Here is a 13,885-nt window from a genome sequence, read left to right as displayed (position 1 = left end):
GCTGCCACATTCTGTTGTTCCATTGATGATGCTGATTGTCTTGCTTACATGTGAGTGTTTACGCTTTTTACTACATGGTGCCCCTGGAATCTTTGTCGCATGCATGCGACAAAGATTTTTTTTTTTTTACACTGTCCCTTTAAAAAAAAAGGTGATCACTTTTATTCCTATTACAAGGAATGTAAACATCCCTTGTAATAGAAATAAAAGTTGTAGCACCCTCCTACTCTCACCCTTTGTGTGAGCGTAGGTACATTTAGGCAGGCCTAGCTGGAAGCTAAGCCTGTTTGATTTGGTTTCTGTGGGCTGGGAGTGGCTCAGAGTAGCAGCTGGTGACTCACAAGCAGTGTCACTGAGACCTCCCTCTTCTAGAGAATATTAGAAGGAAAGGTGGAGCTGCCTGGGGTGTCCTAAGGAGCCCTGACCAATCCCCACCCTGGATTGGCAGGGGACAGGCCTCCGTAGCCTCCCTGGTGGTTTTCCCGAGTGTGGCTCGGGGTTGAAATTCAGTCCCATTAGCGGTAACCCCGAGCCACACTCGGGATTACATCTCAGGATCCTGGTGCGGCTTTACTTACCTTGTCCCCGGGATCCTACGATGTCCCCCGCAGTGTCCGTGGGCTCCGTTCTCTGCCCGAAGCCTCTCCGTGCCAGGCTCCGTTCCCACGGGGGCGGAGCCTGGCGGCAAATTCCAAAAATTGTAAAAAGTCATAACACATACAGTACTGTAATCTTACAGATTACAGTACTGTATGAAATTATTTCACATCCCCAGTGCTTTGTCCTATGCCCTGCATGCAGTTTTATATTATATATACTGTTCTTTCTGCCTGGAAACTGGAGATTGTCCATAGCAACCAAAAAGTGTCCCTTTACGTCAAAAGTGGCTTTAGACCAGCTAGAAAACTGCGATAGTAAATTAGAACACTTGCAGAATTGAGCGATAGTGATAGTTTTTTTTTTATTATTATTTTTTTTTTTTTTTTATTATATTATGATTTATGTTTTTGTGTTTCAAACTTTATCATACCCGGGATATCTACTAGACTCTTGTTTGGACAGATTTAAGTGCGTTATTGTTAAGAATTACAGACCTACAATATAAGACGCCAAATTTCCATGCAAAAGAATTGTACCGCTTTCAGCACCTAAAATCCGAAATAATCATACCGCCAGGGAGGTTAAATACCTGGGGTCAGCCCAGCTGGGGATGAGTTGTCGGGCGGAAGAACTGGAGATGGAGTGCTAGGCTGTCGGGGGCCTTTGAGGGAGCTCCCCAGTCTGGGGGGTGACCTTGGGTCTGGGGCTTGGGTGTAGAATTCCTCGGGTGTAGAGCCCTTCAAGAAAGCATGAAGGATCTGGACAGGAGGAGCAGAGAGGACATCTGGAGCTAGTACTGCCAGGCATGTCTTTAGGGGGGAACTAGGGAGGCAAGCCTGAGAGGACTCGGAGTGATGTCAGTGAAGTGATAAGGTCTGGATAGAGAATGTCCAAAGAACAGTGCAATGGGCTAATTGGATGGCTGATTGCAATGCACAATCCAATGTGCGAGAGAGAATAGAGATAAGGTGTCGGTGTCCTGTTGATCCCTGGCGAGGGATCAACAGGACACCGACACCCTATCTCTATTCTCTCTTGCACATTGGATTGTGCATTGCAATCAGCTGTAATTTCTACATCAGCCATCCAATTAGCCCATTGCACTGTTCTTTGGACATTCTCTATCCAGACCTTATCACTTCATTTGTGGTAAGCCTGACGTTATAAACCGATTATGTTCCGGTGTCCTGTATATAAGCTTTTTAGATAAATACTATCATTTCTACCAGGTCCTCCTCTTTGCCCCCTGCAGCTGCCCATTGTAACCTGGGCTTGTGGTGCGGCTCTAGGGGCTCTCTGCGCCTATCTTTGGTGACCTACAGATTGTATAGTAGCGTTATAGGTATAAACATCTGTCCCTGAGGAAGCCACTTCTGGCGAAACATGTAGGACCTTCAAATACCTGTCTACGGAACTGGCCGCCACACTTTCAGGCCGATTCCCGTAAAACTTCGCTACAAATGTTTTTAAATGTCCTATTTGTGATGCACACCTTGCTTATGTAAATTTAATTTTTTCTTTTAACAATTTTGTTAATAAAATATTCATGTTTTTTTACCTAAGTACAATTGTGTGTTTTTGGCACCAGTATAATCCCCCCATCCCTCTCTCCTTTATATGACAATCTACTGATTGTTTGTTCTAAAATTCCACTGGGCTTCCCATATATTCCTTTACCCATCCAAGTTCTATTCCCTAAATAAAGTCAATAAAAACAAACATATGGACTGTTCATTGCCTTAGAGTGACTGAGAATTGAATGCTGGGCTGGGCAGGGTGACAGGTGGGCCATGACACTTAGCAGACCCACAGGGGAACTGCTACACTCCATTGAAATTACTGGCTGGGGCGCACTGGCGTGGGGCTTTTTTTCAGCCGGCGCTGCTCACTTTTCCCTTCATCTCCATGTCAGTGCTGCTGACTCCACCTCCCTCCTTCGGCACTCTGTTGGCCCAATGGCAGCCTAAACAATCGGGTGCTGCCCTGGGCGAGCATGCAGACTATGGCAGTAGGTGTGGGGAGTGGGACAGCACCCGGCTGAGAGCTCCAGGAGTTGGCGGGCATAAAGAGCCGCGAGGGTGGCCAGAACCGATTGCCCTGGAGCAGGGAGAAGAGCTCCGAAGACGTCCCATCCCTAGACCAATGGACAGGCTGACCAGAGCATGGGTGGGTGGGAGGTGCAGGCAGCCAGGGACAGCAGCAAAGAAATCTGCCAGATGGAGCATCTAGTGATCTCCTGTCCTCATCCAGCTATACGAACGGACCTGCCCACTGCATTGAAGGTACAGTGTCACATACACCTTCCCACAAGGGGGACTGCAGATGGGGCTAGGATCTCTCTCACTTCCCTACCCTTCTCCCCTCCCCCTACCTCTACCCCCTCCCTTCCCACCCTGCAACTCTGCACTCAGTATGTAGCGCATCCTGCAAACCCTGCACTCAGAACATAGCGCACACCGCAACCCTGCACTCAGCACGTAGCGCATCCCGCAACCCTGCATTCAGTACATAGCGCACCCCGCAACCCTGCACTCAGTACGTAGCGCACCCCAAAACCCTGCACTCAGTACATAGCGTGCACCTCAACCCTGCACTCTGTACGTAGCGCGCCCTTCAACCCTGCACCCTGTATGTAGCGCGCCCCTCAACCCTGCACTCTGTACATAGAGCGCACCCCGCAACCTTGCATTCAGTACATAGCGTGCCCCACAACCCTGCCCTCTGTATGTAGCACATCCCGCAACGCTACGCTCAGTATGTAGTGCATCCCTGCACTCAGTAAATAGCGCACCCCGCAACCCTGCACTCAGTACATAGCACATGCCGTAACCCTGCACTCAGTACATAGCACACCCCACAATCCTGCACTCAGTACATAGCGCATCCCACAACCCTGCACTCAGTATATAGCGCATCCCGCAACTCTGCACTCAGTACATAGCGCACCCCAAAACCCTGCACTCGGTACATAGCGTGCACCTCAACCCTGCACTCTGTACATAGCGCGCCCCTCAACCCTGCACTCTGTACGTAGCGCTCCCCTCAACCCTGCACTCTGTACTTAGTGTGCCCCTCAGCCCTGCACTCTGTATGTGGCGCGCCCCTGCAACCCTGCACTCAGTACATAGCATGCCCCACAACCCTGCCCTCTGTACGTAGCACATCCCACAACCCTACACTCAGTATGTAGCGCATCCCTGCACTCAGTAAATAGCGCACCCCTGCACTCAGTACATAGCACATCCCGTAACCTTGCACTCAGTACATAGCGCACCCCACAACCCTGCTCTCTTTATGTAGCGCACCCTGCAACCCTGCACTCTTTATGTAGTAAAATAATGTAGTAAAAAAATACAGACTCCAAACACTCCTGTCCCCTGCATTCTGTACATTACACACTCCTGTCCCCTGCATTCTGTACATTACACCCTCCTGACCCCTGCATTCTGTACGTTACACACACCTGACCTTTTGCATTCTGTGCATTACACCCTCCTGACCCCTGTACTCTGTACATTACACACTCACATTTTGCCATGGTGCACGCTGCAGGTTGTCCCTTGCCTCAAGTGTTCCTCATTGGGAAGTTCAAAAGTTGGGAGGTATGGTGAATGGCCTGTTTCTTGAGTGGCTGGGGGCCTTTGGGAAAGAACCAGTTAATATCATCGGTCTCTGCGGGGGAGGGGCACTACACATCTATAAGGATATACAGTACATACACACACAGCACAGCTGTGTTCACACTACGAGACGTTTTTCGGGGCTGCAGTTCCCCTGAGCTCCACAAGATGGCGATCTCATGTTTACCCAGACAGGAAGTCTCTATGGAAGATAGGAAGTGATGTCAGCTCCAGACAGGAAGTGATTTCAGCTACAGACAGGAAGTGATGTCAGCTACAGACAGGAACCTCCTTGTGATGCGAGGTAGAGGAAACGTTGCTGGAAGTTGCAGCAGAGGAGGTAATAAGATCTTATTTTCTATTTACACCCAGTAACCCCCCGTCATGTCCGTCCTCTTCCTCCATAGTCACTGTGACGTCTTTTATCTCCAGCAGACAATGTTACACACATATATTATTATTATTATACATATTATTATTAACCATTTGCCGCCCACCCTATTACAAAATGACGGGGGCAAAGTGGTTTGATATCCCTGACAAGACGTCATATGACGTGATCAGGATATTGAGCTGCTGCGCGCCCCCGGGGGCACGCATCGTGACGATCGTTGTTGCGGGGTGTCAGTCTGACACCCCGCAACACCGATCTAGGTAAAGAGTCCAATCACGGCTGATCACGATGTAAATAGGAAGAGCCGGTGATCGGCTTAAATTTCACTCGTGTCTGACAGACGCGAGTAGAGGAGAGACGATCGGCTGCTCTCCTGACGGGGGGGTCTGTGCTGATTGTTTATCAACACAGCCCCCCCTTGGATCCCGCCCAGGACCATCAGGGAAGCCGCCCAGGACCACCAGGATGGCCACCACACTGGACCACCAGGTATGCCCCCTAGACCCCCAGGGAAATACCAATCTGTGCCCAGGCAGCTGCCAATCTGTGCCCAGGCAGCTGCAAATCAGTGCCCACTCCAATGCCTACCACTGCCAGTGCTACCAGGGATGGCTATGAGTGCCTCATATCAGTGCCGCGTATCAGTGCCACCTATCAGTGCCCAGCAGTGCCGCCTGTCAGTGCCCAGCAGTGCCGCCTTTCAGTGCCTATCAGTGTGGCCTATCAGTGCCACCCATGAGTGCCCATCGTCAGTGCCCGCTCATTGGTGCCACCTCATTGGTGCCGCCGTATCAGTGCCTGTCAGTGCCACCTTATCAGTGCCCATCAGTGAAAGAGAAAGCTTACTTATTTACAAATTTTTTTAACAGAAACAAAAGCAAAACTTATTTTTTTCAAAATTTTCGTTCTTTTTCTATTTATTTAGCAAAAAATAAAAACCGCAGAGGTGATCAAATACCACCAAAAGAAAGCTCTATTTGTGGGAACAAAATGATAAAAAATTTAGTTTGAGTACAGTGTTGGATGACCGCGCAATTGTCATTCAAACTGCAACAGCGCTGAAAGCTGAAAATTGGTCTGGGCAGGAAGGTGTCTAAGTGCCCGGTATTGAAGTGGTAATATAATATTATTATATTATATTGTGCCAACAGTTTGCACAACATGAGGGCAGACAGTACAGTTACAATACAATATAATACAGGAGGAATCAGAGGGCCCTGATCCTTAGAGCTTACAATCTAAGAGGGAGGGTCAAAGGATACAAAAGGCAATAACTGTGGGGGATGGGCTGATGGAGAAAATAAAAGTCCAGTTGTTAAGTGGGGGTGGGATAGGCTTCTCTGAAGAGAAGGGTTTTCGGGGGTCGTCTTAAAGTGGACAGAGTAGGAGATAGTTGGAGAGATTGGTGTAGGGAACTCTATAGGATAGGAGAGGCTCAGGAGAAGTCCTGGAGGCGAGTATAGGAGGAGGTGGCAAGGGAGCTAGAGAACAGGAGGTCTTGGGAGGAGCGAACAGAATGATTTGGAAGGTATTGTGAGACTAGGTTAGTGATATAGTTGGGGGCCGAGTTCTGGATGACTTTATAAGATGTTGTTAGTATTTTGAATTCAATTTGTTGGGTGAGCGGAAGCCAGCGGAGGGATTGGCAAAGAGGAGTGGCAGGCACTGAACGGTTGGTAAGGTGGATGAGTCTGGCAGCTGTAACCATGATGTACTGAAGGGAGGAGGAACCTATATAAAGGTAATCCTGTGAGGAGGAAATTGCAGTGGTCCAGGCGAGAGGTGACCAGGGTGTGAATCAGTAGGGCCCGGCCAGTGCACTATTTATTTATTTTTCTCCCACTGTTTGTCACCTTTCACTTTTGTGTGTGTTTTCTCACAGATGAAGGGTGTGTGTCCTCGGGCTTACCCTGATCTCTAGGGGGAGGATGTTTGGCCCTCAGGTTCCTTCCTCCCCTGCCCCTGGAGTGTCTCTCTTCGGGAGAGCTCCCCTGACCTAGTATTCAAGTATGGCTTTGGCTGTCCAAGGAGAACGGGTCTGCCAGGCACACCATGTAAATCTATGTTCCCCGTCAGGAGGCTTGCACCCCGGGGGTCAGGGTAGAAGTCCTACTCCATCAGGGGATGGATTAAAACACATCCTTAAGTGCACTTTTTTTTGTAATGCACAGAATGCAGGGGACCGGAGTGTGTAATGCACAGAATGCAGGGGACAGGAGTGTGTAATGCAAAGAATGCAGGGGACAGGAGTGTGTAATGTACAGAATGCAGGGGACAGGAATGTGTAATGTACAGAATGCAGGGGACAGGAGTGTGTAATGTACAGAATGCAGGGGACAGGAGTGTGTATGCAGGGGACAGGAGTGTGTAATGTATAGAATGCAGGGGACAGGAATGTGTAATGTACAGAATGCTGGGGACAGGAGTGTGTAATGCACAGAATGCAGGGGACAGGAGTGTGTAATGTACAGAATGCAGGGGACAAGAATGTGTAATGTACAGAATGCAGGGGACAGGAGTGTGTAATGTACAGAATGCAGGGGACAGGAGTGTGTATGCAGGGGACAGGAGTGTGTAATGTATAGAATGCAGGGGACAGGAATGTGTAATGTACAGAATGCAGGGGACAGGAGTGTGTAATGCACAGAATACAGGGGACAGGAGTGTGTAATGTACAGAATGCAGGGGACAGGAGTATGTAATGCACAGAATGTAGGGGACAGGAGTGTGTAATGTACTGTGTGGGAAAGAACCAGGTAATATCACTTGGGGGGGAGCACTACTTATCTATAAGAAATATACAGTACATACTAGAGCTGCACGAATAATCGTATAGAGAATCGTGATCTCAATTCACCCCCCCCCCCTGCGATCTCCAGCCAGGATTACCGCGATTCTTTCCGGTGTCCCCGTGATGTAGCCTGGACCGGAGGGACCGCAGGAGAAGGCGCCGGGGAGCCAGCATGCAATGCAAATGGAGACGATATCGGAACTGACGTCAGCAACTGGAACTGACGTCAGTCAGCAGAGAGCATAGTGCCCATCCTGGACTGCACAAGAGCAATCAACACGTCGCTCGCTCCCGATGCTCAGGGCTGGTTATTCATTTAATAGAGCAAGGGGCGGACGCTTTTCTCAAAGGGGCGGATGTATGGTTATAAAGACAGCAAGGGGCGGATGCTTTTCTCAAAGGGGCGGATGTATGGTTGTACATTGAACACAATTAACACGATGCTCGGGGCTGGTTATTATAATGGGCGGATGCTTTTCTCAAAGGGGCGGATGTATTAGGGTTAGTTGGCGAGGAGGTGAAAGACCAAGAGAGAGTGAAACTAATAAGGTGGTGATCAGAGAGAGGAAAAGAATTGTTGGAGAGGTTGCATGGAGTGCATAGGTAGGAGAATACAAGGTCGAGGGTGTTGCCATCAGAGTGAGTAGAAGCGTGTATTCATTGTGTATCCATGGTGTATTGCTTCTGTTCAAAAGAGAAGGTTAGACTGAGAAGTTTACAAGTAGCAGGAGTGTTTGTATTAACAGGGATATTGAAGTCACCGAGAATGATTGTGGGGATTTCAGAAGAGAGAAAGTAGGAAAGCCAGACAGAGAGGCCATCAAGAAAGGATGATACCGGTCCAGGAGGCCAATAACACAGCACTTCTAAAAGAAACAGGAGAAAATGAGATAAATACAATGTGCCTCAAATGAGGAGAGGGAGGTGGGTGGAGTATTTGAAAGATGCTATGTGGGGCTAGAAGGATTCCCACTCCACCTCCCCTACATCCACTGGATCTGGGGAAGAGGGTCCAGAGAAGGCCATCATGGGAGAGGGAAGCAGGAGAAACAGTGTTGGATTCATGAAGCCAGGTTTCAGTAACAGCAAATAGTTAGTGATAAAGAGGTCATGGACAGAAGTGAGTTTGTTATAGACAGAGCAGGCGTTCCAAAGGGCACAAGAGAAGAGGAGGCTAGTTTTGGGAAGAAGATGGATAGAAACTAAACTGTGTGGATTGCAGATGCTGCCAGAGGGCATGGGGTGATGGGAGCATTGGGCACAGTTAAACGAGGGAGGCCCATGGTTTGGGGTTTAATCTCCAGAGGTTAGGAGAAGCAGAAGAATGAGGGAGGTAATATGGGAGTGTGATTTATATGAAGGGACATGCCCCAGAGTCCTGGAGGTTTTATTAGCATGTGGGTTTAGAATTATCAGGAGTTGGTGAGTGCAGTAATAGGGAGAGGACAGAAGTGAGGGTGATATATACAGGCTGTGGGGTGGAGAAGAGGGGTGAGGGAAAGAGAGATTAAGGAGAGAGGACACAACAGTCAGAATGATTGGTAGAAAGCACATGTTACAGAGAGGAAGGAGAGCTGAATGGGGAAACAAGGTCCCCTGCACTCTGTTTGGTGTTTTTCAAAGTAGTTTGCTGTGTATTCTCCCTTTGTGCAATCACTGAAGTGCAGAGCCAAAGTGCGCCCACTTAAATAAAGAATTCACTTATAGAAATAACCCCAGACATGTGCCCCCAGCCATATATAATGTGGAAATGTAGATGAATCCATTTAGGGTCAGAACATCCCCCCCCACTTACGGGGCTGAAACATTTCCTTAATTTTGGAGATGTCACCTTTTCCACCAATCACCTTCTCACCTCATCCGTCTATTGTAGAATTTCTACATCTATACTAACAATGTCACACTTACCCCTAATACAGGCGGTCAGACACTATAGCTGGCTTCTGTGTTCTTCACCTATAGAAGCCCCCTTTTCCATAAGGCAAGCAGGCCTACCAGTACTCAGTTGCCCCCAGGACTTATACACAATGCTATAGTGTCTGGCCACCACGCCTGGTACTTGCAGATGACAGACAGGCAGTGTGGTTCAACGACAGTCCAGGTACAAGGCAGGCAAGGTTCAGAATAGTCAGGGTCAAATCTGTAGTCAAAAGGCAGACAGAGTTCAGAAAGTAGTCGATATATCCAAACCAAGGTCATCAACGAGGGAATTCCAACAGCAGAGCAGGACGGACAAACGGAGAGCTTGGAGCACATGTTACAAACGCAATATCACAAGCATGAGACTGCAGGTTTGGCTGGCTTAAATCAGGTTTGGTCTCTACACAGAAACTGACCACATCAATCACCTTGCAGGTGGGACAGACAGAAAGAATACATCACAGGACTTCTGTGATGCAGGATGCAGGAATTATGAGCAGAAGAGCAACGCACTCCTGACAAACGCATTATAGTACTTTTATTAGTGGCGGGGGTGGGTGGTTTATTTAGGAGGGATTGGAATATGTATGTCTTTATTTTATAAGATTCAAATAAGAAGAAAAAGGGAAAAATTTAATTTGCAGTAAATGTCCGGAAATTTTTTTCCCATAATGATTCCGATCTCAGATATTCATCCTAAAATGTGATCAGTAAAGTCTCCAGAGTACACGGAGATCACAGGAATATGATGTGTCCTGGCAAAGCCCAAAAGCAAAGTTCATCTTTCAGTTTAGGAGAGGAGGGACGCACCCGGGAGAAATCATCCTGTGTACAGAAACCTCACAAAGCACCCCCCACAGCTCCTCCTCCCAATGTCCCTTCAATCAGCGTCATAGAATCCTATGACATCACACTGACCTCACAGCGCCTTCTCTTAATATCTCTCTATCCGACTCTTTTTTTCTTATGCTCTCAGGATGTGGGCTGACCCCTGGCCGCCTCACTTTCAAAATAGGGCTGTTGGACCTGCATTGTATGTAATATCAGAAACCTCAGCATGAAGTGGGGTTTAAATAAAGAGACCTGACCAGTGAGGTGAGGAGGATTCTTGGAATGTCATTTGATTTTACTATTTGTGTTCAAATCTAGAGTTTTCCTCCTGTGAAGTCTGGAGATCATATGACCATCACATTGCCTCCACCTCCCTCCCTGATAGAATAGAGAGATAAAAAGAAGATTCTAGAAGTCACCAGAGAGATCATTGAGCTGCTGACAGGAGAGGTGAGCAGTGCTGAGAAGGACATCATGATGGAGAATCAGCCGCCCCTCACATCACCGGGTAAGAGGAGACTTTACGCTAAAGGAGAGAGCAGTACGGAGGGTCCACCTGGATCCCCCATCTGATAAACACATAGAAACAATGTATTCCGTCAGTGTGTGTGTTCCCTACAGATGGATCCAGTAATGGGAACCCACCAGAGAGATGTCCCCATCCTCTGTATTCCCGGAAATCCCCACAGGAAGGTCACACCATCCCTCACCATCATCAGGTAGATGAGGAACAATCACTGATAGTATCATTAGGATCTGTACATTATCAGTATTGGTACAATTAATGTAATTTGTATTATATATTCAGAGTGGAAACCTGAGAGATCCTAAAGTTGAGGTTAAAGAAGAGTATAAAGAGGAAGATGAGGAGTATGGAGTGATGGAGGAGTTTTCAGAAGGACACGAGGATATGATGGAGCCACCTAATACCAGGAACCCACCAGAGAGATGTCCCCGTCCTCTGTATTCCCGGGATTCCACACAGGAAGATCACACCATCCCTCACCATCATCAGGTAGATGAATGACAATTATCAGTAGTTATGATTTTTACACAAGCTTGTTTGTTACAGTGAATGTTTTATTATATATTCAGGGTGGAAACCTCAGGGATGATAATATTGATGTTAAAGAAGAGTATAAAGAGGAGTATGAGGAGTATGGAGTGATGGAGGTCTTTTCAGAAGGACACAAGGATATGATGGAGCCACCTAATACTATGAACCCACCAGAGAGATGTCCATGTCCTCTGTATTCCCAGGATGCCAAACAGGAAGATCACACCATGCCTCAATGTTTCAAGGTTGGTGGGATGGAGAATCTAGAACATGGACTTGTGTAGAGGATGTGTATTTTTTCTATATGATGTCACAATAATAAATGTTCTATTTTATAGATGATATTTTCTCTCATTCACTTGATTTAGAGTGGAGATCCAATCGATATAGAATTTGAGGTTAAAGCAGAAGAAGAAGAGGAGACATATGTGAGGGATGATCAGCAGGATGGAATAACGGGGACATTTATAGAGGAGGATACTCCTATAGTGATCAGCACAGGTGGGTCATTAATTCTAAATCTATTCCTCCACCCATACTGCTCACTGATTGGTCCAGAGTAGGGCGGGGACTGGGTGACATCAGCCTGTAATACCCTGGTCGATTTCCTACCGGAGATTCTGAGGTTCAGCTGGCAGTAAAATGTTGATTTTCACCATAGATATTGCTCAGCCTAGAGACCTGAGGTACGTACCTTGAGTCTTCTGTCCCATGCCCAGGTCTAGCAAGACCACTGACAGAACAATTCTCCCGGGGTTACTTGCTCTGTTATTTGCTGGCTGTGCCAGGTGGAGGGATATGTCTGTATAGTCTCAGACCCAAGTCACTGAGTGCAGTCTCAGGAGATGGGAGGCATTTGTCTCAAATAAACATTTCAGCTTCCACTGATTACTGAACACCAATATTAGTGGAGTTCTCCTGACCATTACACCATATACAGTAATTATAAATTGCATATTACATACTTCTGACCCCTGCACTATATACTTTATGTTGTATATTACATAGTCCTGGGCCTGGTAGGAGATCAGAGGACCCATTTACTAGTTACCTTGAGGGGGGAATTGTAAGATCCTCAGAGACAAAGCTGCCTGATGTGGGCGGAGTCCTGGTTTAGGGGAACCAATCTGCTCATGTCTAGTAATAATCTTTGTATTTCTATTTTAGTAGATGGACGGGAGATGAGGAAAACCTCAGAGGATTGTCTCACTTTCTCTCCAGACTGTAAAGTAGAAGATGAGGACATCACACAGTATAGTCCAGGAGAAAACCCGGCTACCTCAAATGTCCATCCGGCACCACACAGTGTAGATGAACCATCGTATTCCTCTTATCCCGAGGAACCTCAGACTGTGAGGGACGGTGCCGGACCATCGTATTCCTCTTATCCTGAGGAACCTCAGACTGTGTGGGACGGTGCCGGACCATCGTATTCCTCTTATCCTGAGGAACCTCAGACTGTGCGGGACGGTGCCGGACCATCGTATTCCTCTTATCCTGAGGAACCTCAGACTGTGAGGGACGGTGCCGGACCATCGTATTCCTCTTATCCTGAGGAACCTCAGACTGTGCAGGACGGTGCCGGACCATCGTATTCCTCTTATCCTGAGGAACCTCAGACTGTGCGGGACGGTGCCGGACCATCGTATTCCTCTTATCCTGAGGAACCTCAGACTGTGAGAGACGGTGCCAGACCATCGTATTCCTCTTATCCTGAGGAACCTCAGACTGTGAGGGACGGTGCGGTCCTTCCAACAGATAAGGTCTTTCCCTGTGCTGAGTGCGGGAAGTGCTTCTATTATGAATCCAAACTTAATGTACATAGAAGAACTCACACAGGTGAGAAGCCTTATTCCTGTCCTGAGTGCGGGAAATGTTTTTCACAGAAGTCCCATCTTTCCAACCATCAGAAATTGCACACGGGGGAGAAGCCGTATTCCTGTTCTGAGTGCGGAAAATGTTTTTCACGGAAGGACAGTCTTTCCTATCATCAGAAATTGCACACGAGGGAGAAGCCGTATTCCTGTTCTGAGTGCGGAAAATGTTTTTCACGGAAGTCCAGTCTTACCACACATCAGAGATTGCACACCGGGGAGAAGCCGTATTCCTGTACTGATTGTGGTAAATGTTTTTCACGGAAGTCTGGTCTTTCCTATCATCAGAAATTGCACACAGGGGAAAAGCCGTATTCCTGTCCTGAGTGCAGGAAATGTTTTTCACAGAACTACCATCTTTCCCATCATCAGAAATTGCACACTGGGGAAAAGCCGTATTCCTGTCCTGAGTGCGGGAAATGTTTTTCACAGAAGTCCTCTCTTTCCCATCATCAGAAATTGCACACTGGGGAAAAGCCGTATTCCTGTCCTGAGTGCGGGAAATGTTTTTCACAGAAGTCCGCTCTTTCCTATCATCAGAGATTGCACACGGGGGAGAAGCCGCATTCCTGTCCTGAGTGCGGGAAATGTTTTTCAGTCAAGTCCAGTCTTTCCTATCATCAGAGATTTCACACGGGGGAGAAGCCGTATTCCTGTCCTGAGTGCGGGAAATGTTTTTCACAGAAGTCTGCTCTTTCATATCATCAGAAATTGCACATGCGGGAAAAGCCGTATTCCTGTCCTGAGTGCGGGAAATGTTTTTCAGTCAAGTCCAGTCTTTCCCATCATTTGAAATTG

At 47.6% G+C, this 13,885-nt stretch overlaps 1 protein-coding gene across 1 annotated transcript in view; it reads left to right on the top strand.

Moving 5' to 3' along the window:
• LOC141106851 (uncharacterized) overlaps nucleotides 1-13,885 on the top strand; it is an 84,780-nt gene that overhangs the window by 47,059 nt on the left and 23,836 nt on the right. The window contains exon 10 of the mRNA XM_073597781.1: nucleotides 13,029-13,398. Coding sequence (XP_073453882.1) covers nucleotides 13,029-13,398 — 370 coding nt within the window. The remainder of the gene's footprint in view (nucleotides 1-13,028; nucleotides 13,399-13,885) is intronic.

The sequence above is a fragment of the Aquarana catesbeiana genome, linkage group LG08 (genome assembly GCF_042186555.1).
Source record: "Aquarana catesbeiana isolate 2022-GZ linkage group LG08, ASM4218655v1, whole genome shotgun sequence".
NCBI lineage: Eukaryota > Metazoa > Chordata > Amphibia > Anura > Ranidae > Aquarana > Aquarana catesbeiana.
Note: the sequence above shows the minus strand (reverse complement) of the source record. Positions and strands in the feature narration are given on the sequence as shown.